The 26,465-nt window shown below is 32.5% G+C and overlaps 1 protein-coding gene across 1 annotated transcript; it reads left to right on the top strand.

Annotated features, from left to right (window-relative positions):
• Window positions 1-1,023: 1,023 nt before the first annotated feature.
• Window positions 1,024-7,680, top strand: LOC143063430 (uncharacterized). The gene is made up of 4 exons (XM_076235621.1): window positions 1,024-1,293; window positions 2,126-2,416; window positions 4,055-4,369; window positions 7,523-7,680. Exons 1-4 carry the CDS (start codon window positions 1,077-1,079, stop codon window positions 7,678-7,680), a joined length of 981 nt encoding a protein of 326 aa, XP_076091736.1. The 5' UTR covers window positions 1,024-1,076.
• The last annotated feature ends 18,785 nt before the right edge of the window (window positions 7,681-26,465 follow it).

The following is a 26,465-nucleotide window of genomic DNA, read 5'->3' as shown; positions in this document are numbered from 1 at the left end:
GTTTAGTTATTAGTATCTTACCTTTTAAATTATTCATAATACATGTTTGCAAGATACAAACAGATTGAATAAAGCTGTATTTGTACGCCATTATTTAGTACTGGTGAAATGGGTCACTATAGACACGGTTGTTAATATATAAAGTCCCTGGTTACATAGTTACTAAAACTTGACATATATCAAAGTCAGGATAGTTTTTTCTCTGACCTTGAATATGACATTTATACCCTATGACAATAAAAAATTATCTGATGTGTGTACAGCACATACATTTTGTACCGTACCATTAATATTGACCTTTGTATGTAGAAGCACCATTGCATCGTGATGTGTCAAGTACCAAATCAAACGAGAAAACTTACGGCCTTATCTTTGAACAAAACAATAAACGAAAAACAAATATCACATACAGCAACAAAAAACAATCACTGAGTTCAGACCCATGACTTGAAGAAAGCACATACAAAATGTAGTTGAGCTAAACATGTTTGCTGATGCCAAACGATCCAGATTACCTGGAACAGTGGCGCAACTGTACAACATAAGAAAATAATATAGAAATCAGCCGAAAAGGCTTACCAAGCAGAAAAAAACCAAAGCAAAACACAAACGACTTAAAGAAAAAAGTACCCGCAGTTACTGATAAAATTGCAAAATGTGAGCACTGAAAAGACTACTAAAGTATATCAAGATAATAGAACAACGAAGAAACAGAAACCAATCAATATCGATCAATAAATGTTAAAATCCGGAACTGCAGTTGAGTTGATATGACATGAACAATAGTGTATATAAGATGGAAGATTATGATATTTGAAGGCAGGCGAAGTAGAGAGTACACAGAATGAACTAATTATATATCTGTCCATTTATTCCGGCGTAATCGGGTTCTCACATTTGTTGAAGTAAGCCACTGTGGTTTTCCCTTGTAGAAATAAAACTTTTCTAAATAAGGCTTTAATGAAATACTAGTATCTTATTATAATCGTTAAATCACATGTTTTATGACAGATTTGGCTACACCAAAAATATATCCACCAAGTCAAAAGCTTATTTCGGGATTAATCGTCAGTCTTATGTGTATAGCAAAGAGGACATCAGAAGACGTCATTTTTAGGTGGGCATGTGGATTTATATCACAACACAGTCGTATAAGGAACAATAGTACATCAGTTTGGACCAAAATTCAGTTGAAAGTAGATTCAGCGTTTGATAACAAGCCATGTATTTGTACTCTACAGTCAACGAGGACAAGTTTTTCAGTTTCTGACTCAGTTGTGCTGGAAGTTGAAAGTAAGTTAACGCTACAAAACCAGAAAAAAAATCACTCCCAAAATGCAATATGAATTATGTTGAATTAGGATATGCTGATTCCTCACCTGAATTATATAAAGTATTCAGATGTGTCAGCAAATGCACCGTACACATTAAGATGCCCACTAGAGAACCCCCCCCTTACTTTTCAAATCATTATACAAAAAAATAAAATGTATTATTTTCGAAGCATAAATAAACTCCAGACTGCAAAAATATTTTTAGTAATTCTTGCATTTCTTATACGATACAATATTAATCTAATTTAGCTAACGCTCGTACTTAAACATTGGAGAAGTCAATTATCCTTCTTTTACATACACGTGGGTATTAAATAAGTGTTCTTTCAAACATTGGTGTGTTGATTTCAGATGAAGGTTTCACACTCAATACTATATGCATGCATGAAATAACGAAAATTCTGTTTTTATATATGGGTTGAAAAGCAGACATGACAAAACAGTATCGTGTGCATATTTGGGCTTTTAAAGTTGACAAAATAACCGCATTTGTCCTATTATAATCGAAATAGTTCATGGCATCAGTTGATTTGTTATCGCTTGGGATGAAATAAGCGAATATAATGTCCAACCAATGGTTAAAATCCGAACAAATTTACGGCTGCGATGATTTATTTCTTACATCTGAAAAAATGTTGATAGACGACATATAATCTCGATATTGTTTTCTTTTCTTAATATCCTTTTATCATTTGGACTCTAAATCCATAAGAGGTCAATTGTTTTCATTTTTTTCTTAGAACAAAAAGATTAAAATAAAAATTGAACTTTGCTGCTATATTTTTAAACAGAGTCCCCCTTATTGACTTTAAAAGAAGAGTTCAGTTGCAATATATCAGAATCGGTTACTCTGGTTTGTTCTGTGAGAGGAGATTTGGCAATATTTGGTTTTGAACCATGGAGACACAGTATTGATGGCACTTATATTCGATCCTTAAAAGGTTCGAACGATGCATATGTTTCTCTCTTGTTTATAAATACATGCAGTTACCAAGATGCTGGAGAATACACTTGTATAGTTTGGAACACTCACACAGGAGAAACATTTGTTGGGAATACAACAACTACATTGGTAGTTACAGGTAAGCATATGTCATTATAACTTTACACGCCTAAAACAAGATAACCATATAGGCGAGGATGATATAAAACGCATTTTTTTTTTCCAAAAAAGATAAATATTTAGCACTTTTTTCCACCTTGTAATATTCTTCTAACAATGATAATATGTATATTAAAGGAGGGGATAAGACATGCACAATGCTAGGCGTTGTTGGCGTAGAAGTGAGAAGTGAACGTACAGGTTAAAAGTTAAACCACACTCGGGGTAGCTAGATCTACTTTAACATTAAGGCCGCTGACGATCTTTAATGGCGCAACATTTTGGTGATTTATTTTCTAACAAATTATGAATAATCTCCATATATTCATCTATTCATGCTCACCATACTTCTTTTTTTATTAAGAAAAAAAATACCTGACTTACATAAGGCAATTTTACATATCGAATTATTTATGTCGCACGATTTTCATAAGCAATATTTGAAACCCATGATTGATTTTTAAGTAGAATGAAATTCAAAACAGTGTGGCTTTGGCCATTGATTGACACATGAAATTCATCCATTGACTGGGACAATTTAGGTGAACGTTTGTATGTAACGACCGCTGTTCACTATGTACTTTTTAAAAACACTTAAACTATGGGGTCACCAAAGGTTCTCAACACCTTAATAAAGTAATTCGAAAAATTAATCAGAAATAACACGATGTTTTGATTTATATCAATTATATAAATCAAAACTTAAAGGTTATTACTGATTAGTTTTTCGAATTATTTTATAATTAAAGGCGTTAAGAAACCTTTGGTGACCCCACAGTTTAAATGTCTATCGTAGGTACGTCGTGAACAGTGGTCGTTACAGACAAACGTTCAGGTAAATTGTCCCAGTCAATGGACGAATTTCATGTGTCAATCAATGGCCACAGCCACACTGTTTTGAATTTCATTCTATTTCTTTATCCGTGATACATTTCTTACAATCCATGCCCACACTTACATCGGCAAAACATGTTGCATTTCCATTTTCTGAGACCGAGCAAGGAAAATATGAATCAGTTAAACAGAATATTGTAGACAAGCATACATGACTGTATTTGTTTGTTTTATAGTAATTAAGATTATAACACAATATAACTGCTGTATCCTTTTTGACATTTTTACCTGTAATGTATGTTTGTTTTGTTGACTCATCGTGGTCAATATGATGAAATTTATTTGTCTATCATGCAAGTGAGAGGTTTAGCTATCTATAAAACCATGTTTAATCAACTTTTTTCGACATAAAAAAAGGCCTGTACCAAGTCAGAAATAAGACAGTTGTTATCCATTCGTTTGACGTGTTTGAGCTTTTGGTTTTGGTTTTGACATCGTTGTCAATATAATGGAATTTTATGTGACTGTCATACCAAGTGAGGGGTTAGGCTTTGGACGTCTTTTACGTCCATGTAGATAGGAAGTAAAATTACAAAAGTACTGTACTCCGAGGAAATTTCAAAACGGAAAGTCTTTAATCAACTGGTAAAGCCAAAAACTCAAACACATCAAATATTTGACATGATAGTATTAATATGAATTTTCGTCTCTTATATTCATGTTAAAGGAACTGATTTTTTTTGTTAATGACACAAAAAAGTGTTGAAATTTTCTGTTATTCCAGGGCCACCGGTCATATTGAAAAAGGAGACAAGTCAAATCGGGCCTCGTAACATTTTTGTTCTCTTGATTTACACTCGACCCATTATCGTTGGTGTACAAGTACAGTGTAGTGGTGAATTATTAAATACTTCTGCAGATATGACTACAGAAATAAAACGGGAAACCTTGGAATTGAATTTTCATGGAAAAGTAGTTATTGTCGGCGCCTTAAGATACACAATAGCATTAACTAACAAACATTGCGTTTCCCAGAAATTTTCTATATGCATAAACAATAAATTCGATGAACAGTGTGAAATTTTCGAGCCACAAAAAGGTATGTGACTAATGGTTTATGTGTTATGCACGGCTAACCATATATCAGAAATGAATGACAAAAAACACATAGTAAACAATTCATAAGGTCAAATTACTCTGTGTCTCGTGGAGAAAACGTACCACAACAAAATCGAGCGAAATCGAACAGAAGTAAATTTATCATATTCAAGTACAAAAATGTACAAAGACAATAACAATCAAAACCAAGGAGTAAACAAAGACGCATAAAACCAAAAGACATTTACATCAACAGTTACAAATAATAAATAAGAAACAACACGAACTCCACAAAAATCCGGGAGTGAAATCAGGTGCTCCGGAAGGGTAAGCATTTCCTGCACCGGATACGGCACCCGTCGTGTTATTTTTTTTGTTCAGTTCGGTAATGATGGAAGATTATTATGACTGAGGAAGAATATCAGATATGATTTCTGACACACTTTTGTCATAATGGCCAATCAGCTCATGATTGCGACCGTAAAATTTCTTGAGTGATGACCTTAATTTGATTGATTCATAGCCCTATTTTATCAGCTTTTGAGAAAGCGGTATTCCTCGTTCAATAAAATCAACGTATTTTGAGCTAGCTCTGGAGTAACGTATCAATTGAGACACATATACTACATATGCTGGTGCCGCTTGGATGTTGCTACACAGAAATGGAAAGTTGACTATAGGATGATTAAAATCATCGCGTTTGTCATAATTTTTGGTATTTAACCTGCCATCAGTAGTCATTTCGAGAAAAAGGTCCAATATGAAGCAGATTTATCTGTGTCGGTAGTATCTTTAATTTCAAGTTTAATGATTATATATAATACTAATTCCCTTTAAATGTTGAGCCTTATTTTTTGTATTTTGATGCCCAATTTATAGGCATTATGTTTTCTGGTCTGTGCGTCCGTCCGTTCGTCTGTCTGTCTCGCTTCGGGTGAAAGTTTTTGATCGAGGCAGTTTTTGATAAAGTTGAAGTTCAATCATCTTGAAACTTAGTACGCATGTTCCTTATAATATGATCTTTCTAATTCTAATGCCAAATTAGAGATTTTATCCTTTTTTTACGGCCCACTGAACATAGAAAATGATAGTGCGGATAGGGCATCCGTGTACTTAGGACACATACTTGTTTTGTATGTTTTTTTCTCATTGTATGTAAAGAATGTCTATATTTTCACACATCCACTTCATTTGAATTTCGGTGGATAGTTTGTTCTCTCATTGGACATCAAACCACATCTCCTTTGTTTATAAAAAATCATGGACGTTCGTTTAAATGAACATCATTGGTCGTATCAAATTCTTAAGATATGTACTTTTATTGAATTATTGTCGTCCATTACACTTTATTTGCCACTTAGAACTTCGGCGCAACTGCACAGTGCAAGTGCGAGGGAAAACCCTTGATTAATGAATAGGTTACCAAACGAGGAATTAAGATAGAGTGAATTCTAAGAAAAATTCTAAAACACCAAATCATTTAACAACTGGTATAAAAAAGTTGAATTAACATATGAAAACGAAAGACAAATATTAATAAATTGCATATCAATCATCTCACTAATTGTTTACGTAAGCCATCATTCTGTGTTGTTTATATGTATCACCAGCCCAGTAGTCAGCACTTCGGTGTTGACATGAATAGCAATTATATGGTCATTTTTATAAATTTTCTGTTTACAAAACTTTGAATTTTTCGAAAAACTAAGGATTTTCTTACCCCAGGAGTAGATTACCTTAGCCATATTTGGCACAACTTTTAGGAATTTTTTATCCTCAATGCTCTTCAACTTTGTATTTATTTGGCTTTTTAACCATTTTGATCTGAGCGTCACTGATGAGTCTTATGTAGACAAAACGCGCGTCTGGCGTATAAAATTATAATCCTGGTACTTTTGATAACTATTATAAGGGAAATGATTTGATTATCATGCACAAATTTAGTTTATATTATCATTTCAATAAACTCTTTTAAAATTATTATAATTTTATTAACTGGCATTGTGGACACGCGCATTTCGTCTGCAAAAGACTCATCAGTGACGCTCGAATCGCAAAAAGTTAAAAAAGCCAAATTAAGTACAAAGTTGAAGAGCATTGAGGACCAAAATTTCTAAAAATTTTGACAAATACAGCTAAGGTAATATATTCCTGAGTTAGAAAAGCCTTAGTATTTCAAAAATTCAAAAGTTTTGTAAGCAGCTAATTTATAAATATGACCGTTTCAATGATAATTTAAACAGCACAGAAATGCTGACTAATCGGCTGGTGATACCCTCGGGGAATTAAAACTTGACCAGTAGTGGTATCGACCCAGTGGTTGTAAATAAACTCATTATAAATACCATGATTAAATATTGTATTTACGCCAGACGCGCGTTTCGTCTACAAAAGACTCACCAGTGACGCTCGAATCCGAAAAATTTAAAGGCCAAATAAAGTACAAAGTTGAAGAGCTTTGAGGACCATAATTCCTAAAAGTTTTGTCAAATACAGCTAATATAATCTATTCCTGAGGAAGAAAAGCCTTAGTATTTTAAAAATTCAAAAGTTTTGTAAACAGTTAATATATGAATATGACCGTATTAATGTTAATTCATGTTCAGTACATATTTCCAGTCAAATGACTTCCGATACCACAATACCTCAATCTCTGACGGCATAGATGACTTCAATTTACGTCAATGATGTCACATTGCAATGCGGTCACGAAACCATATCTGTAATGCGTAATGCGATTGTGTCTCTATTTACTTATACCATGTCATAGAAGTAAGAAGTTTAGCTAGCTATAAAACCAGGTTTAATCAACTATTTTCTGCATAAGCAAAATGCCTGCACCCAGTCAGGGATACGACAGTTTTTATCCATTCGTTTGATGGGTTTGAGCTTTTGATTTTGCAATTTGACTATGGATGTTCCGTTAAGAATTCTCCTCGGAGTTCGGTATTTTTTTAATTTTGTTTTTACTTCATACTTAATCAGAAACATATATATTGATATCAACACTTTTATACCTTTATAGTTGTATGTGTTTCCCTTGATTTAGTTAGTTATCCTGATTTGTTTTTGCTTAATCGTATTGACTTTTGAACGGCGGTATACTACCGTTGACTTTATTTATCTAATATAAACTTTTAATATCCATTTAAAGATATAGAGGAAGACATGAACTATTTGTGGTTGATAGTTGGAGTTGGCTTTATTGTTTTGATAGTTGTTGTTATTGTTGTTGTTTTCATAGTTTACAAGAAGCATTCAATTTACAGATACAAATCAGGTAATTATTGTGCGATATGTGCTAGTCTATAGTTTTCATCTAACTCACTTTTTTTATGCTTTGTCATCTTCAGCCAAGAAGGCTCAAAAACTGTCAACTGATTTAACAATAAATCATTAAAAACAATTGATAATGGGTGCAATCACTGGAAAAAGGGTAAAGACAGAAACACAAAATTTCGTTCGTCGAGAAATTTACGCGTGCATCTAATATTCGTTGTTTTTCTGTTAGACATGTAACAGTGAAATTTGCACTGAGCTAATATGAGCGTCACTGATGAGTCTTATGTAGACTAAACTCGCGTCTGGCGTACTTAATTATAATCCTGGTACCTTTGATGTAACTACTAACATTATTTGTTCATTTAAATGCATTGTACAAAACCTTGATGCGAATATTTTTCACAGCGAAATCTTAACTGACCAATCTTAGACCTTAATAACCGCGAACAAGCCCTGACGTCAAAATAAACCTCTGTACGGTAATTGAAAGTTATGTCATATATATGATACATACAAATATGACCCATTTGTCGTCTACACAACCCTTTATATTTTTTTCTTGATGCTAACAATATCGCATGCAGTTATCAACAATTATATTTGCCATAAGCAAAATATGTCACTTTTATCTTAATTTATTTTTGACTTTTGACAAATTTTGTAAAGGTTCGTGTTGCTTAAATTGTAGTCATTGTTTAAGTGTTTTCTTAATTGCCTTTTATCTTTCGTCGTTCTCTAAATATATGACATTTGGACATCGAAATACTACTATATTCATAATTCTGTCGGGAATAGTGTTGCATGTTTTTCTATGATACTTTTTGATTGTTCTAAATATATGCCAATACACTTTTAATATATATTTGTATGCGGATTATATCATAATTTTCTCAAATTGACTATCAGTAGATCTTTAAAACTTTATTTGATTTCCGCTGATTTGAATTTAAAAAGTTTAGGAATTTAAAAAAAATCGTTGATTTAATAATTGTAATAATGTTTAGATATATTTGGTGTGTATGATTTGAAAATAAATCTTTTTTTTAAAAAGATGCATGAGCAGGTGGCGTGAACGTAGTGTAAATCGTTATGTATCATCTTATAATTTTAACTTCTCATTGCTATGTTAGAGAGGCAAGTCATATTTACTTGTTGACTATACCGGCGTCTCTACTCTGTGTCCTGATTAACCAGCTTTTCATTTAAAACTTACTCATTAAATTATGTTTAAGGGTTATAAATCAAACCTTTTGCGATGACTTTTTAATTCGCTAATCATGTACTGTCGGATTCCGTTCTTGTTCAAGTTTTTTTAAGATTCTGTATAATGCAAACGTGCATTTGAACAAATCAAAATCATTGTTCAAAAACACTACATAAAAACTAATTTGTTTTAACTGTTCTGTCACCCTCGGCTTAGATTATCATGGAAAACAGTTGTAACAACAAATGTATCATTTCAATTTCAATTGCTCATTGTATTTTTTTCTGCACATCGTGAGCAGCAATTACAAATGTTCGAGCTCGAGCATATCTGAAGAGACATTACTTATCGAAATTGGATTGGGTGCAGTAAAGTTTGTAGCGTTTTTTTTATTCTAAAAACACGCAATATTTTTATCAAAATGCTTTCAACAGCGACATAAAGATGAACAAATTGAAAATTTCCAGTAGAACTAAACAAGCTTATATGCTAACCAAACGATTGACAAATACAGTTCAAATTATATCTACCTCTACATACGAAATATTTTTGTTGCAGCTGTTGCTCTTACAGAACAAGTTGGGAATACCGATTCTGTTCAAACTACTTCCAGAAACCAGTGCGTATTTTTTAATCATCATAGAATTAATTGCATAACAGTGTGGTCGACAGTAAAACGTTTGTAGGTTGTAACTTGTTTGTCAACGGCTATGATTTTGTGCTCACCCAGTCTGTCAGAGGCCTTCCAGTGGGGATTGAAATTCACTTGTTACACATTCCGATACATAAAACGAGACATAAAATGAAACTTTCTTTTTACAAAGCTTGAAAGTAATTTGTTTTAAATATTTATTATAATCATCACATACAACCGTGTCATTTATAAGAATAATAATGTTCACAGATGATACTATTTAATAATAATAAAAAAAATAGGTTTATCCATTGTAAAAAAAACTATTAAGTTGATGGGGTTAATTCACAAAATATCTCATTGATTAAGAGCACAACTACTTCTACGGTGTGATCATTCAAGAATGGCCTACTATTTATTCAATGCGTATACATGTGGGTTTTGTTTGTGAAGAGTTCTGGATAATTAAAAAATCATTTGATTTCTTTGTTTAATACCATAAAACGATTCATTCTTTCAGATATTTGTCACTTTGCCTTATCTTCAAGTTCAACACAATTTCTCACGTTTCTTACAAAACTTATATTCTTGTGATGTATTCTTTTGTTGAAAAAAAAAATGTATAGATATAGATAGATATAGGAAGATGTGGTATGAGTGCTAATGAGACAACTCTCCTCCCAAGTAATAGTTTCATAAAAGTAAACCATTATAGGTCAAGGTACGACCTGCAACACGGAGCCTTGGCTCACACCGAACAGCAAGTTATAGAGGGCCCCAAAACTACTAGTGTAAAACCATTCAAACGGGAAAACCAACGAGAAACGAAAAACACATATGAACTACATAAACAGACGACATCATGCATTGTAACTTTTAAAGCCAATTAAGTAAAAAAAAATAATCTGAAAGAACGTGCGATATCATATTAGGAAAATTGATGGTCAAACCATAACAAAAAATCAAGTAAAGAATTTTAAGTATTCAACCTTTATAGCTTGCTGTTCGGTGTGAGCCAAGACTCCGTGTTGAAGGCCAGTTTTATTTATTTTCAAATTACAAAGGTTATTCCTGATTAGTTTTTTTAATTATTTTATTTAGGCGTTTAGAACCTTTGGTGACCTCACAGTTTAAATTTCTATGATAAGTACGTCGTGAGCAGTGGGCATTACAGACGAACGTTCACCTAATTTTCCCCAGTCAATGAATGACCATAGCTACACTGTTATGAATTTCATTCTATTAGGATTTTTCCACTTCTGAAGCAATATTGATTCTAGATTTAGTTTAACCCAATAGTTCAAAATATTTTACGCTTCTTAGACATATGAGAGAACACATTTCTCACAACAAAAAACAAGACAATAGACAGAAAAATCAGTATAAAAAACAATAAAGTACCGATTGCATATTTGCCACTTGTTACTATTTCTCTAAAGCACGTGCGTCGTAATCTCTTTTAGTTGATGATGGAGGCGTTAATCGTGTTGCTATGACGAGACAACTAAAGCGCCACTTTTATGAAAGTAATGTTATTTTAATAGTTTCAGATTTTACTATATTTTGTGTGCACGAAGTGATATTTTTAAGCATAAGTTAAGTTTTAGGGATCTAATTTTATATACATGTTATAATTCCACATTCAAAAATACATGTTAAATTGCTGTCATGAAATCATTTTAAACTATTTTCAATTCATTTTAAAAAATGAATGAAATAATAAAACAACCTACAGAATTTAAGAGGATAAATTTATGTTAGTTGTACGAAACACATGACGTGGGTGTTATTGTACACATTGCAATCTTAAAAAGATGTAAAACTTTTCATATATCTAACATATGTTTGCCTTAAATCTAAACGCAATGTTCTCCTTTTTTCAAATGAAGATACTTACAACCTGTTCATATTCAAGAAGGATCTCTCCAGTACATAAGAGCATCCAGTAGCAACCAAGTACAGACAAATCAATCTCTTGATGAACACTTTTATGAACTGTCTGATATCATCGTAAATGAAAATCTTGAACCTTCGCAGTTAGAAGCAGTAGACCATGAGCGTGTCCCACCATACCTTGAGTTACAACCAGAAGCAGAGAATATTAGTAGAACCAGCGATGGATACGAAAAAGTAGAGTAAGATAGCATTCTGATGAATTTTTTTGATTGATAACGAAACAGCATATCCGATCATGACGAATAACTTTACTGTCTAGTTGTATTGTTTTGTTAACTATCATTTGTGTTCCGTACGTTTAATTCGATTTTCGAGATTTGGAGGGTGTGTTAAGTAGTTATCAAAGGTACCAGGCTTATAATTTAATATGCCAGACAGTTGTACTAAATAGCTAGATTTTAAATGTTTAATCAGTTATTTTACCGTTTGTGTCCTATTCCCGATTGTAATATTTTGACGGTGTGTGGATTTGTCTGACAGTTACTTGTCTGACTTGTCAACAAACTTGATGCTCAACTTTTTTTTTTGCCGGTTAACTTTTTTTCGAGCGTCATTGATGAGTTTTTAGAGACGAAACGCGTGTATGGCGTACCAAATTGTAATCCTCGTACCTATGATGAGTTTATTTACAGAATCGCCGTGTAGAGCGCCACATGTGGGGTATTGGCTATGTTTGACACGAGGTGGCGTTTTTTTAAGCGGAGAAAAAGTGATCATTGTAAATGAATTAAAAGTATAAAAATTTCTTTTTTGAGAATTTATTTCATCACGAATGCGACCTGCCGAATTAGAGTATTTACCGGGTTTGTAATAACATGAGTAACACGACGGGTGCCACATGATGAACAGAAACTGCTTACCCTTCCAGAGCACCTGAGATCACCCCCAAGTTTTGGAGGGGTTCGTGTGCTTGGTCTTTGGTTTTCTATATTGTTTTGTGTACTATTATTTGTCTGTGTGTCTTTCTATTTTATAGCCATGACGTTGTCAGTTTATTATTTTCGATCTATGCCACGGTGGATAAGGTTGTCCTGCGAGAGAAGTTCTGTGCTGGCGATTCGGTCCTGACGGGTGTTTGTGGGTCCTGATTCTGTGCTGGTGGGGTTATTATTGTATCAGAACGGTAATAAAACAACTGTTTTGTTGCTTAATTTTTCTCTGATACCATGCAAAGAATATTACAACAATTTTTTATTGTAAAAGTCGTGCAAGTTCGCAAAACGAAATCGTCCTGACGATGTGCTGGTGATTAGAAAAACGGTCCTGATACTGTGCTGGTGGGACCTGGTTCTGTGCCTTTACATTTTAGTTAATGTGGCAAATATTCAAGATCATTGATGCTTAACTGTAATTGACTAATTAGCTTTTATCTGTTTTTCTTATAATTGACATTGTTGTGAATCTGTTTACTGTTATTATGAAAACAAAACATTACCCCTAATTTTTTTATTTTACTGTTTACTGTTTTCTCATTTACGATTATTTTAAATGCTGTTATCGGTTATCAATATTTTAAATTAACAGGAATCTTCTTTATTGATCTGTTAATGGAACCCCTCTTGTCTCCTTTCAAGATAAGAACATATGTTTACTATTTTCGGGATTACGTACGATCCTTTTGCATGATCACAAAATACGGTGTAAAATATACAATATCTATATAAAAAAGATGATTTGGAATGTATGTCAATGGACAAATTTCAATAAGAAACCAAAGGAAGTATGCGTTAACAACCATACGTTATCGTACAACCTTTATCAACAACCCAAAAAATCAAAATGTAAAAGGTTTTGCATAAAAATGGAAAGCATAAATTTAGAACAAAGGACATTTTTCTAATAAAATTGATAAGAGAAACGGGGAATGTGTCAGAGACCTGACCAAAGAGAAGATAACAGCTGACGGCTACCAATGGGCGGGCTATAGCCGGCCCTAAAACAAATTATAATCTAGTTCAATGAGAATGGACGCCACACTCAACTTCGTAACATATAAATGAACTAAAATTTAAAAAAAACCCACAAGACTAACAAAGGCAAGTGGCTCCTGACTTGGACCGGGCGCTTAAATGCGTAGGGATTAAACATGTTTTGTAAGAATCTAAAAGGCGTGCTATATACCATTGTGAAGATAAATCAATTTAGATTTACGACATAGCGTGTTTTAGTGGGGTTGACAGCCGAGAAATCGGCATATAACGGAATTTCGTCACCGCATGACATTTTTCGAAATCGCGAGTTAAGTACCTTGTGTTATATAAAGGTATATAGGAAATTTTTTTTCTGAGACGAGTACCTGTGCCTCGATTGATTGTTCAGGTCATATGCATATGGACACCTTCCAAATTTTTTTTTACCCGTCCAGGTGTATTGTAAACAGTATGTGTATGTGTAAAAGTGAATACGGGCAGCACTTGTCAATCATATCAAACTACATTTTATAAACTTCATGTAACAAATTGAATAGACAAGTAAAATATACTATTATTTGTAATGTCTGACGAAGAAGAAAAAATTTAGGAATTTCAGCTTTCAGTTAACTTTTCACCATTAATCAAATTAAAATTTGCAAATCAAACACACCTACAACATGCTTGTGAATTTGCTTAATATAATCACTAGATTTTAAATTTAGATTGAAAACTTATTTTTAAACTTACTTGTTAAAGTATTAGATACAATACAAAGGTTACAAAGAAACAGGCCGGTAACAACCGTTGTCGGATAGTTTTTCTGCACCAGTAGTCAGGTCAAGGTCCGAGGGGAAATCCGAGGACCTTGACCTGACTACAAGTGCAGAAAAACTATACGGCAGGTTGTTTCCGGTCTGTTTTTTGTTACTTTTGTTTTGTGGTGTCTTCCTCGAATGCCAACATTTTATATGTGACCTATTCCTTGAATGCCAACAAAAATATTTAACAATGGGTGTTTTTAGAACTATCCAAATGTTTTTAAAAGTATAAAATAATTAGTGAACTTGATAAAATTGCAACATTTTGTTACTTTTTGATAAGAAAAATGGTAGATTTTAAAGTTAAAATTATTATAAATTTTAAATAAATAAATAAAATTAAAACGTTTTTACAATTCCTTGCTTTCTTTAAAAAAAAAATAATTTGGAAATGAAAGTGTTTATTTACAAAAGACTTATTAGATATATCAAAGAAATTTTAATAGTTGAACACAGATATTTCTAAAAAAAAAAAACTAGAGGCTCTCAAGTGCCTGTATCGCTAACCTGACTCTACTTGGGTTTTTGAAATCATATAATATTTGGGCCAGGTGAGCTAAAAAAGAATATTAAAGATTTATTCATTTCCATGATTTCATTTTAAATATTTTATAAGTTAATATAAACTATACGAAGATTTCAATTTAACAATTCGTTTAACTTTAAAAATCATCAGAATTAATTAATATAAAAGTAAATTTGATAACTTCCAAGCTGGAAACGTTACAAGGTTTTAAGAAAAATCCATAAAATAGGGTAACAAGAATTCTGATGATTTGTGACCATAACAATCACCTTAATAATGTTATTCTATGAAACCCTGCGATAGAAAATTCTAAAAAGGTTCCACAGAACTAGATACTAGCTTTTGATCATCAACAAGGTTATATCCAAGTTTGGCAGAAACCAATGACAATTTGAGATAGTTATTATCATTTTTAAACCTTTTACCACAGAATAAATATTTGTGGAGGACGCCGCCAACTACAACGGAATGTAGGATGGCTATGAATCTCTTTTGCGACAAAAGTCGCAGGCTCGACAAAAGGGAGAAATATTAAAAACAAGAAAAATATCTGAATAAACTGATCAAAATAAAACATAGTAATTTAACATGAGATACAAAATTTCAAGAAATTTTTCGGAGCAAAAAGTCACATATTGCAAATTTAGAGCCTTAAACCTGAATGTGTGCTATTTTTAGCTTTTCCCACCCTGACAATATGCTTTCATATAAAAAATGTTATAAATTGTTATAAATGCACAGTAAGTTGTTTCTGTGGTTTTAAACATTTAAACATAGGTTGATTGCTACCCCAAAAAAATTGTCGTCATGAAGATTTGATGAAATTATTTGATTTTTACCCCTTATATCATTGCGGCATACCATGTATACATGGCAGTTAACATAGCCTGATATAAACACTGCATAAACTCACAAAAATCTCATTTATTATCCCAAATGAAAGTCTTATACACTAAATGTTATTGACTGATAATAAATAAAACAGTTAAATGACCATGACTGCACTTTTGATCAGTAAATAGTCCCATTACTGACACCAGGTGTAAAAAAGGGGGGTCAATATTCCTTGACTCTTCAATACCTTGGATTTTTTTTTATTAAACTCATTGTAAAAATTGTGGAAAGTCTTTAAAGCAGTAGACCAAACAAGGAAAAATCAACAAAAGCTGATCTTGATATTGAAAGGTTATGTTTCTCTAGTCCAAAATGAGAGTCAGTTTAAATTGAGCTGTGAAATTTGTAATATGAGTCGCATTATGCTCAGAAAGGATGTTGTTAACTTCAAATTGACTAAGGATTAAGAATAAACAAAACAAAAGATTTCTGATCAACTTTTTTTGCTCTTTAGGTGTCAGACCACCAATTACTCCCTCCAATTTATAACGTATGTAAAAGTAGCCCTACTCTGACACAAAATAGTGCTTTTGATGTCCTTGTTTACTTAAACTAACCAACAAATTTGCAAAAATGAAACTTTTGGTGAAAGAGAAATATATCTAGATCATTTTGAGCCAAAATTTACTTGTCTATGAGTTTGCATTAAAAATTGAGGATTAATGCGCTCCATAGTATACTAATTTTAGATTTCCAGAAAACCAGGTTTTTTTTTTTCGGAGTACCTCTATTTGAAGGTCAGTTATTTTGTTAGGAGGCTTTAAAGGTATGGTGAAAATTGGCATGTAGAAAGCTGATACATGTACAATTAAGGATATACCTGGTTTCTATGAAGTTAAACTTAAGGTAAAATATTTAGAAAGCTGTGAAAATTGCAAAATTTGGTTGAACAGATAGGGATTTTTAATTGGTGGTCTGACACCTTGACGTATCCGCATCTGGAGATAGATCAAAAAATATTGTGTGATCCCGAGCTTATTAATAAGACCATGCTTCATTTAAAAAAAACTAATTGGAATCTCTTCCAAACAATCAAACATACACTTTCAATATTTGTAAAAGTGGTGTTTTGTAAAAAAAAATAAGGGGTTCTATTAACTACTTTTAAAAAGGAGCCAATGTAGGGCAGGTACACGAATATCGTACACAATCCTTTAATAATCTAGTTAAAAAAATTATTCAAGATCTTATATGAATAAACACAAAATAAATTCAAATGTGCTACTTGTATACATGTATTAAAGAAACTTTAAATATTGTTTATTTGCGATTTTATCATCAAAGGTAATAGAAAATTACTGAGTATCACTCTATTTGTCAATTAACAATTTGGTTCTACGTAAGAACAAGTTCATACACAAACACACGATTTTACCGTATTCACTCCTATCATGCCTGTAAACTGTTCCAACTATCCGGAATATCTTTAAAAGTCGGGTTACATATTTCACAAAAAAATCGATATTTCCTAATTGTTTTGTGAAATCATTTATGTAGGAAAGTTCTTAGGCTGGCAATAACCGGTTGCATTAGGTCCGTACGTCGTGTCACGAACGTATATCATTTTATTGGAAATCTCTATTTAACGAAACCATCTAATCTTATTCACTGTGTTATTGTCGTCTCAAGTCGAAATTCAGAAAGTATACTTTCTTATAATTACGGACATCATGATACAGTTATCAACATTCATAAAATAATCTAATTATCTATGTCTGAAACACCTTTAAACACAGACTGAACCAAAACGTTGACGACGACGACTACGACGCCTCCGTCACCAATGATAGAATGGATGCTCCCTTTATCGTGCCTCCTTGACAAAATATAGCAGGCTCGATAAAAATGCCCGTCAACTACAGCTACAGCTTAATTATACGAAATAAAGGTTAAAGCATTTGGAAATATCTGTATGGGAAAAGCTGTGAGGCTATTTTGACAGGTTTGGCTGTTTTGAAATGAAATTTGCTCAAATTTCTATGGCAATATGTTAAACAGAATAAAGATATATAAATACTGATATCCAACAGAGGCAGGAGATACCAAAGGTATATACAAACTCATTTGTCGAAGACAATCTGACAAAATCAGGTAAAAAAACGAAAAACAGTCTAAAGATAAACACATGTCTCCAAAACACAACTTAACTAAAGACTGGGTAACACGAACCATACAAAATAACTAGGTTGATCTCAGGTGCTCCTGAAGAGTATACTCAGCTCATGCTTCGCATATGACACCCGTCGTATTGCTTCTGTAGTACAAATTCGGTGATAAAATTTTAAGTAAGTACAAATACGGTGATAAAGACTAATTCGGTAGTTTGTTAGCGACAAATGAAATATATATGGAATACACGTCATCCAAACGTAACGAATTTGTTGTCAATAAAAATATCAACAATCTTGATCATATCAGTTTTAGAGATTTTTCTTTGAGATTATAGAAGTTTTTTCTCTCTCAAAGTACCATGATTTATTCTTTGATTTTTCAACTCTTTATACCACTATTCAACATACTAAACTTAAAGCTAGAGTGAAAGAACTCGTCAGCTTATGATTCTTTAACAAAAAGGGCACTATACGTTTTAAATATCTAGTTTGGGCAGGAATTCAGCTTACTTTGTGAAAAATCATACAGAGTCAAACAAAAAATACACCGAAGAAGATATCACTGCCATGCTGGACTTTTTAATTGACAACATATTTGTTGAATTTGGAGGTTTGGTCTTCCAACAGACTATTGGAATCCCAATGGGTACCAATTGCGCTTCTCTACTTGCAGATTTTTTTTTTGTATTCCTATGAAGCAGAATTTATCCAAGGGCTTGTACAGAAAGGAGAAAAGAAATTAGCCAAGTCTTTTAATTTCACCTTTCGGTATATTGATGATGTACTGTCTCTTAATGATAATAGATTCAGTGACTACTAACATTTAATATATCCAAGTGAACTTGAAATTAAAGATACTACCGTCACAGATAAATCTGCATTGTATTTAGACCTTTTTTCTCGAAATGCTTACTGATGGTAGGTTAAATACCAAAATTTATGACAAACGCGATGATTTTAATTTTACTATAGTCAACTTTCCATTTCTGTGTAGCAACATCCAAGCGGCACCAGCATATGGAGTATATGTGTCTCAATTGATACCTTACTCTAGAGTTAGCTCAAAGTACGTTGATTTTGTTGAACGAAGAATACTACTTTCTCAAAAGTTGCTTAGACAGGGCTATGAATCAATCAAATTAAGGTCATTACTTAAGAAATTTTACGGTAGCCATCATGAGCTGATTGGCCATTATGACAAAAGTGTGTCAGAAATCATATCTGATATTCTTCCTAAGTCATAATAACCTTCCATTATTACCGAACTGAACAAAGAAATAACACGACGGGTGCCGTATACAGAGCAGGAAATGCTTACCCTTCCGGAGCACCTGATTTCACTCCCGGTTTTTAGTGGAGTTCGTTTTGTTTCTTATTTATTATTTATAACTGTTAATGTAAATGTCCTTTGGTATTGTGAGTCTTTGTTCACTCCTTGGTTTTAATTGTTATTGTCCTTGGGGGCCTTGTCCTTATTCCTCCTTAAAATTCCTCCGTTGTTCATTCTTTTTATGAGACAAAGTAGGACCAATTTTTTAATTTTGTATGCGATGGAAGAATCTCTTTTTAGAAAGAAGAAATGTCAAATAATTTTCTTCTATTGGAAGAGTCAAGAGACTTAAATTGTAATACTCTAACAAATTATTGTAATATTTTAGTGTCCATATCTCATTTACATAATCTTAAGAGAAGATAGTTTCACAAGAACTCTAAATCCTGGCATTGATTGATGAACAAATTGATGTTAATACATTAGAAAGAGGTTTCTTGGAGCACGTAGAAGACCAAACAATATAACGTTGTTTGCAAGGTACTTGCGTAGTTTAGATATCCAATACAGTGAAAGAAGATCCAGCGCATCAATTTTGGCCAAACTTTCAACGTGTCATGGTGTAAATTTCTATGAATTTATTTCATAACTTTTTAATACTGTTTAATCTTGTTACAATCTTTGTCAATCCATATGTTGTAATCTGCTTGAAGTTCAATCAGTAAAATAGAACTTAATGTCATTTTGAGATAACAGATTAAGCTTAACAAGTTCTTGTGAATAGACCAAATTTGTCAAATTTATAAAATATTGTCATTTTATATTTGAGCAATTCAACATTTGTTATAAAAAGAGACATTAAGAAAATATAGCCAGTGATAGTCACAATAGTTTACTATACTGAGCACAGCTCATAACACAACTCACTTTTCGGACAAATCATAATGGAAATCCCTGATGAATTGAATGCTGTATTAGCTGCCATGAACGTGTCTGGTAAATTAAAAAAAATGGCGGACAGGACAGACAGGGCTTCTGAGCTCCAACAAAAAAGTTATATGTTTTGTGGAATATATATATATATATTGGATTTTTGTGATATATCATGTCGAACATTAGGTCCTTGAGCAACAATGGGATCAAAAAAAGGAAAAGGACAGATAGAGAATAAAAGGAAACGAATTTCTAGTAAGACACAGCCACAATCAAAAAGAACAAAAATTGACGCCAATGTAAACAAAGTACAAAGTGTTGACCGCAATACACCATATACACCTTATACTCCAGTTGCGGATCAATTAAATACAACATATAATATGGTAATCCGAGTAATTTAAACCATTTAAACACATACGGTCAAACTTCAATCGGAACCCCGTATCAATCTTATTCTATGGCACCCCCAACAACTCCTGTAGATTTTCTTATAGCGAACCAACCTCTTCAAACTCATCTCAGCTTTAGCTCGCCACAATCTAAACTAACTGAATTCTCGATGTATAGTAAATTTGAAAACTTTATGATAGACTGTTCACAAAAACTCCAGAAATTAGTCGATTTGATTGTTGTGAAAATGAATGCTATGGAACAACGGTTTGAGTATTTAGACAGAAACGTAACAGATATGCGACAACAAATTAACAAACACAACACATATATACAAGAATCATCAATACGATCATCGGTCATTGAACAGAATGTAGATTTTATAAAAAGAGAAAATGATAAACTTCAAAACGAAAATTTGGAATTAAGGGACAGGTTAGTTGATATACAAACTCGATCGATGAGAGACAATTTGATATTTCGCGGGACTCCCAATGATTCTGATACCAAACAAACTGAAAATACGGAAGAAAAACTTTAAACATTTTTAACAAATGAACTTGGAATCGAAAACAATATTCCGTTTCACGTGGAACATAGACTGAAAACGCGGGAGATAGAGGTCCCAGGGGAATCGTTGCCAAATTTGAAAAAAGAAAGTACCGCGAAATGGTGCAAGCGGCTGCAAGAGAAAAATTGAAAGAAAGGGACACTCAGTTTCGTGTTCATGAACAATTCCTAAGGGAAGTTATTCAGAGAAGACGTGAATTGGTGCCGATCATGAAGGATGCAAGACAAAAAGGACACGTTGCACATTAACGTGATGATAAACTGTACATCGACAACAAGAGATTCTTCCCGCATCCACCACCATAAATGCCACCTAGACCACCTCCTCCTTTTCCTGGTGCATAGGGATGGTGTGCAAGAGGAACAGAAAGAGATATCAGCACTAGTGAAAATCGAACTAACAATGCGGATCCTATTTTTTCTGAATTTAAAATGTGTTTTCTTAACGGATGTGGTATAAAACAAAAACTGTTATGTCCTGAATTTATAGAGATGATAAAAAAATATGATATTTGTTTGTTTACAGAAACAAAAATGTCTGACATTGATATATTAAATATAACTGATGACTATAGAATGAAATTCAAAACAGTGTAGCTGTTGCCATTGATTGACACATTAAATTCGTCCATTGACTGAGACAATTTAGGTGAACGTTTGTCTGAAGCGACCACTGTTCACAACGTACAGAATGTACCTACGATAGACATTTAAACTGTGGGGTCACTAACGGTTTCTTAACGCCTTTAAATATAAAATAATTCGAAAAATTAATCAGGAATAACCTTTATGTTTTGATTTATATAATTGATATAAATCAAATTAAACATCGTGTTATTTCTGATTAATTTTTCGAATTACTTTATTTAGGTGTTGAGAACCTTTGGTGACCCCATAGTTTAAGTGTCTTTAAAATGTACATAGTGAGCAGTGGTCGTTCCATACAAACGTTCACCTAAATTGTCCTAGTCAATGGATAAATTTAATGTGTCAATCAATGGCCACAGCTACACTGTTTTGTATTTCATTCTATGTATTATTCTAAAATTAGAAAAAAAAATGTAAAAGAAAATCTAGGGAGGGGGTGGGGGGGGGGGGGGTTGTAGTTATGTATAGAAATAAGTTAAACGGTTATTTAAACTTTTTAAATACAGATTGTGAATTTGTACAGTGGGTTAAGATTTCAAAACTTACTATAAACCAGGTTGTGTTTATATTCCACCATCGAATTCGAAATATTCAACAAGTGAATCATTCGATCAGGTAGAAAAGGAGGTACTTAATATAAAAAAAACATAGAGAGTCTAAATTGTATTATTTTTGGTGATTTTAATGCCGAAACTGGTAATTTACCAGACTATATTATACCGGTCGAGAATCTAGTTGATATTTTTGAATTTAACTCAGACGAATATACTTTCGTATGATATTTTTGATTACGAAAATTTACTTAGAAACAGTATTCCATTACACAGAGTTACAAGTTGTAATGTGCACCAAATAATTACGGACACAAATTTTAAATGTATGTAAAAGAAATCACATGTATATAACAAACTCTAGAGTAGGTGATGATAGAGGCATTGGTAAAACAAACTTGTAATGACACAAGTGTTATTGACTATTTATTGTTGTCATCAAATTTATTTCCAGTTGTTAAAGAGTTCGATATTAAGGAATTTGATCCATTGGTCTCAGATGTCCATTGTCAATTACATTTAGTTATTCAAGCTCCATTGATTTTATATAATAGTAATGACGAACTCCCACAATTTCGTAGTGAAAAATATGTCAAGTGGAGAAAAGAAAAGTGTTCAGATTTTTTAGATAATGTTAAAAGTGATCATGATTGTCAGTTAGAACAAATACTGTTAGATTTAGATAATTTAGAGGTACAACAAGGGATTCATCAAAATGAGATGAACAAAGTTGTAGAGAGAATAAGTAACTTTTTTCAATCAGTTGCTACAAAAACTTTTGGTAAATACAAGCCGTTTAAAATTCGCAAACCAAAAAGCGATAATAAACCTTTGTTTAACAAGCAATTTTTTGATAGTAGAAAAAATTTCACAAAGCGTGGAAAAGGTACAGTTTTATAAAAAAAATGCTGAAAATCGAAAACATATGAAAAATGCAAGCAGAAGCTATAAAATTGAACTTTCTAAAGCATATGAACTGTACCAAAGAAATATTGGAAATAAATTACGCCAGACCAAAAAAATCAGATAGTAAAAAGTGTTGGAATATTTTGAATAGTACTGGGTCACACACAAAAAAAGGCGTAGACCCTGAAATTTCTATTGAAGCTCTCTATGACTATTTCAAAGATATGAATAGATGTGACTCAAATATTGAGGAAGCAGAAGTTAATTTTAATGTACATAATTTTCCAGATGAATTGTATAACTTATTAAATGGTGCTGTAACCAAAGATGAGATTTTAAAAAGTGTACAAAACTTAAAAAATGATAAAGCTAGTGGATGTGACAAAAAAAAATAATGAATATATAAAATGTACTGTATATGATCTTATGCCAATGTATGTTAAACTTTTTAATTTAGAATTAGATACAGGTATAGTTCCAAAGTTATGGTATCTTGGTATCATGATTCCTTTTTTTTTAAGAATAAAGGTTCCAAAGCAGACCCTGCAAATTATAGAGGTGTAACATTAAACTCTTGTTTAGGAAAGACTTTTTCATCAATAATAAATGAGAGATTAAATAGTTTCTCAGATGAAGTTGAACTTATATCAGAATCTCAGGCTGGATTTAGAAAAGGATTTTCAACTACCGATAATATTTTTGTGCTGCATTCAATTTTATCTATATTTTTTTCGATGGGCAAACAATTATTTTGCTCATTTGTGGATTTTAAGAGAGCATTTGACACTGTTTGGAGAACAGGGTTATGGCAAAAGTTATATAGATTCTTACACTGCAACAAGTGTATTACGATATTTCTCCACTTGAGACAGTTAAATTTTATCATTTAAAGCGCGAGGCTTGCCGAGCTCTTTAAATAATAAAATTTAACTGTCGAGAGTGGAGAAATATCGTAATACACGAGTTACAGTGTCGGAATCTGTTTCTCTAATGCTTTTTTATCGTTCTTTTTCATAGATTTTCAAAAACTTGTGCTCTTTATATGCGACGTCATTAGGCATTGTCGCTGTTTTTCATGACGTCACAATAGGAAAATTCAGAAGAAAACAAAACATTTAGACGTCATAATCAAATTTCGACTAATCACTTGCCGAGAACAGATTTTTCACTAGTGAGGAGAAATATTTTTCTCACACCGGTCAGGAATGTGAAAATAGTACAAAAATTAGAGAAACAAAAATCTCACATTACCGGGGAAATATTTACAGTTATTTATAATATGTATCAAAATATAAAGACATGTGTTCGATATGTTAACCAAAGTTCAACTTTCTTCAACTGTGGTGTTGTTGTTAGGCAGGGTGAACATTTATCACTCTTTTTGTTTTCGGCGTTTTTGAATGATTTAGAAAACGTTTTTGTGGAAAATGATGTACAAGATTTAGAATATATTTCTAAAAACTGTGAAGAATTGTTACAAGTATTAGTTAAAACCTTTGTAATTTTGTACGCAGATGACACTGTTATTATGTCTGATAGTAAGGAAGAACTACAACATGCACTCGATGTTTTTGAACAATATCGTAACATATGGAAACTCCCAGTTAATATAGATAAAACAAAAATAATTGTGTTTAGTAAAAAAAAAAAGGTACGAGACAACTTCGATTTTCATATATATATATGGTAATGCTATAGAAGTTGTAGATTCTTACAATTATTTAGGAATAACTTTTAGAATCATATTCAAAACAGTGTGGCTGTGGCCATTGCTTGACGACCTAAATTATCCCATTGACTGGAAGAGATTATGTGACTGTCTGTAACGACCACTGCTCACTATGTACTTGTTAAAGACACTTAAACTGTGGGGTCACCAAAGGTTCTCAACACCTAAATAAAGTAATTCGAAAAATTAATCAGGAATAACACGATGTTTTGATTTATATCAATAATATAAATCAGAACATAAAGGTTATTCCTGATTGATTTTTCGAATTATTTTGTTGTTAAAGGCGTTAAGAAAACCTCGGGTGACCCCACAGTTTAAATTCTATAATAAGTAAGCAGTGAGCAGTGATCGTTACAGACAAACGTTCACCTAATCTCTCACAGTCATTGGGATAATTTAGGTCGTCAATCAATGGCCACAGCCACACTGTTTTGAATATGATTCTAATTAAAACGGTAATTTTTGTACTGCTAGAAAAATGATTTTTGATCAAGCACAAAAAGCAATGTTTTGCTTTCTACAGGAAGATAAAACATATATCATTGCCTATTGATACTCAGTTACAACTCTTCGATGCTGTAATCGCACCTATATTATTATATTCAGCAGAGGTTTGGGGGTTTGAAAATAAACAGAATATTGAGAAAATGCAATTCTGTAAAAATATTCTTGGTGTTCGGAATAGTACACCACATTTTATGGTTTACCAGGAATAAGGTAGGGTTCCGTTAGATATCTCTATAAAACTTAGGATGGCATCATTTTGGTGCAGAACTATTAAAGAGAGAGCAAACTGTCAAATATCCTTCTAAGACTTATGATTAAACTACATGAAACTAATCCTACCAAATTTAAATGAAGTCAATATGTAAAATCTATATTTGATGATACAGGTCTTAGTTTTATATGGAACGATCAATTAGTTGTAAATATTGATTGGTTAAAAAGTATGGTTAAACAGCGATTAACAGATCAGTACTTTCAGCATTGGTTCTCGCAGATACATAATGCATCTAGGGGTGAATTATATTCTTTATTCAAACTCGAGTTTGGTTTGGAACCTTATCTATTGCGATTATTATCCAAGGACAGATATTACATATCTAAACTTCCATGCTCGAATTTAAAGTTACCTATTTAGACGGGTACATGGGCGGGTATCGCGAGGCAAAATAGAAAATGTACATTATGTAATGAGAGAATAGGGGATGAGTTTCATATATTGTTTACCTGTTTCTGCTCTTAGATTAAAGTTTATACCAAATTACTATGTAATGAATCCAAGCAAGAACAAATTTACTGGCTTGCTGTCTATATGTAACGTACAAGTTCAAAGAAAATTATCAATTTTCGTGAAGAAAATTATAAAATGATTAATCTGATCATACCAATAGTCTTTCATGATATACTATGTATTTGTGTTTCGTATGTCCTGTCTCGCTATGTATCTTGATAATGTATGTTTATATATATTGTCCTCTTGTACACAAGTATGTGTCTGAGGTTATGAATAAAATCTTGAAATCTTGGTAAAAAACCTGTCTGGAAGTTTTCGGCAAGTACTGACCAGGTGACCGTAGAGTTACTATGGAACACCTACGAAAAACCAAGGTAAACCTGTTGGGATCGTCATCATAAAGGACATCGTCATCAAAATGGACATCGTCATCAGTCCGTTTAACACCAGGAAGGCATGCCTTCGCCAATACTATCTTCACCCAACCAGCGACAGAGGAAAGCGTTGTGGGATTAACTA

This window comes from Mytilus galloprovincialis, chromosome 1 (assembly GCF_965363235.1).
Source record: "Mytilus galloprovincialis chromosome 1, xbMytGall1.hap1.1, whole genome shotgun sequence".
Lineage (NCBI taxonomy): Eukaryota > Metazoa > Mollusca > Bivalvia > Mytilida > Mytilidae > Mytilus > Mytilus galloprovincialis.
The sequence above is the reverse complement of the archived record's forward strand: the minus strand, read 5'-3'. Positions and strand labels throughout refer to the sequence as shown.

Excerpts from the sequence above, each read along its gene's own strand:
- LOC143063430 (XM_076235621.1), top strand. The coding sequence starts at position 1,077 with ATGTGTATAGCAAAGAGGACATCAGAAGACGTCATTTTTAGGTGGGCA. Across the intron at positions 1,294-2,125 it reads AGTTGTGCTGGAAGTTGAAA|AGTCCCCCTTATTGACTTTA; the intron begins GTAAGTTAACGC and ends ATTTTTAAACAG. Across the intron at positions 2,417-4,054 it reads AACTACATTGGTAGTTACAG|GGCCACCGGTCATATTGAAA; the intron begins GTAAGCATATGT and ends CTGTTATTCCAG.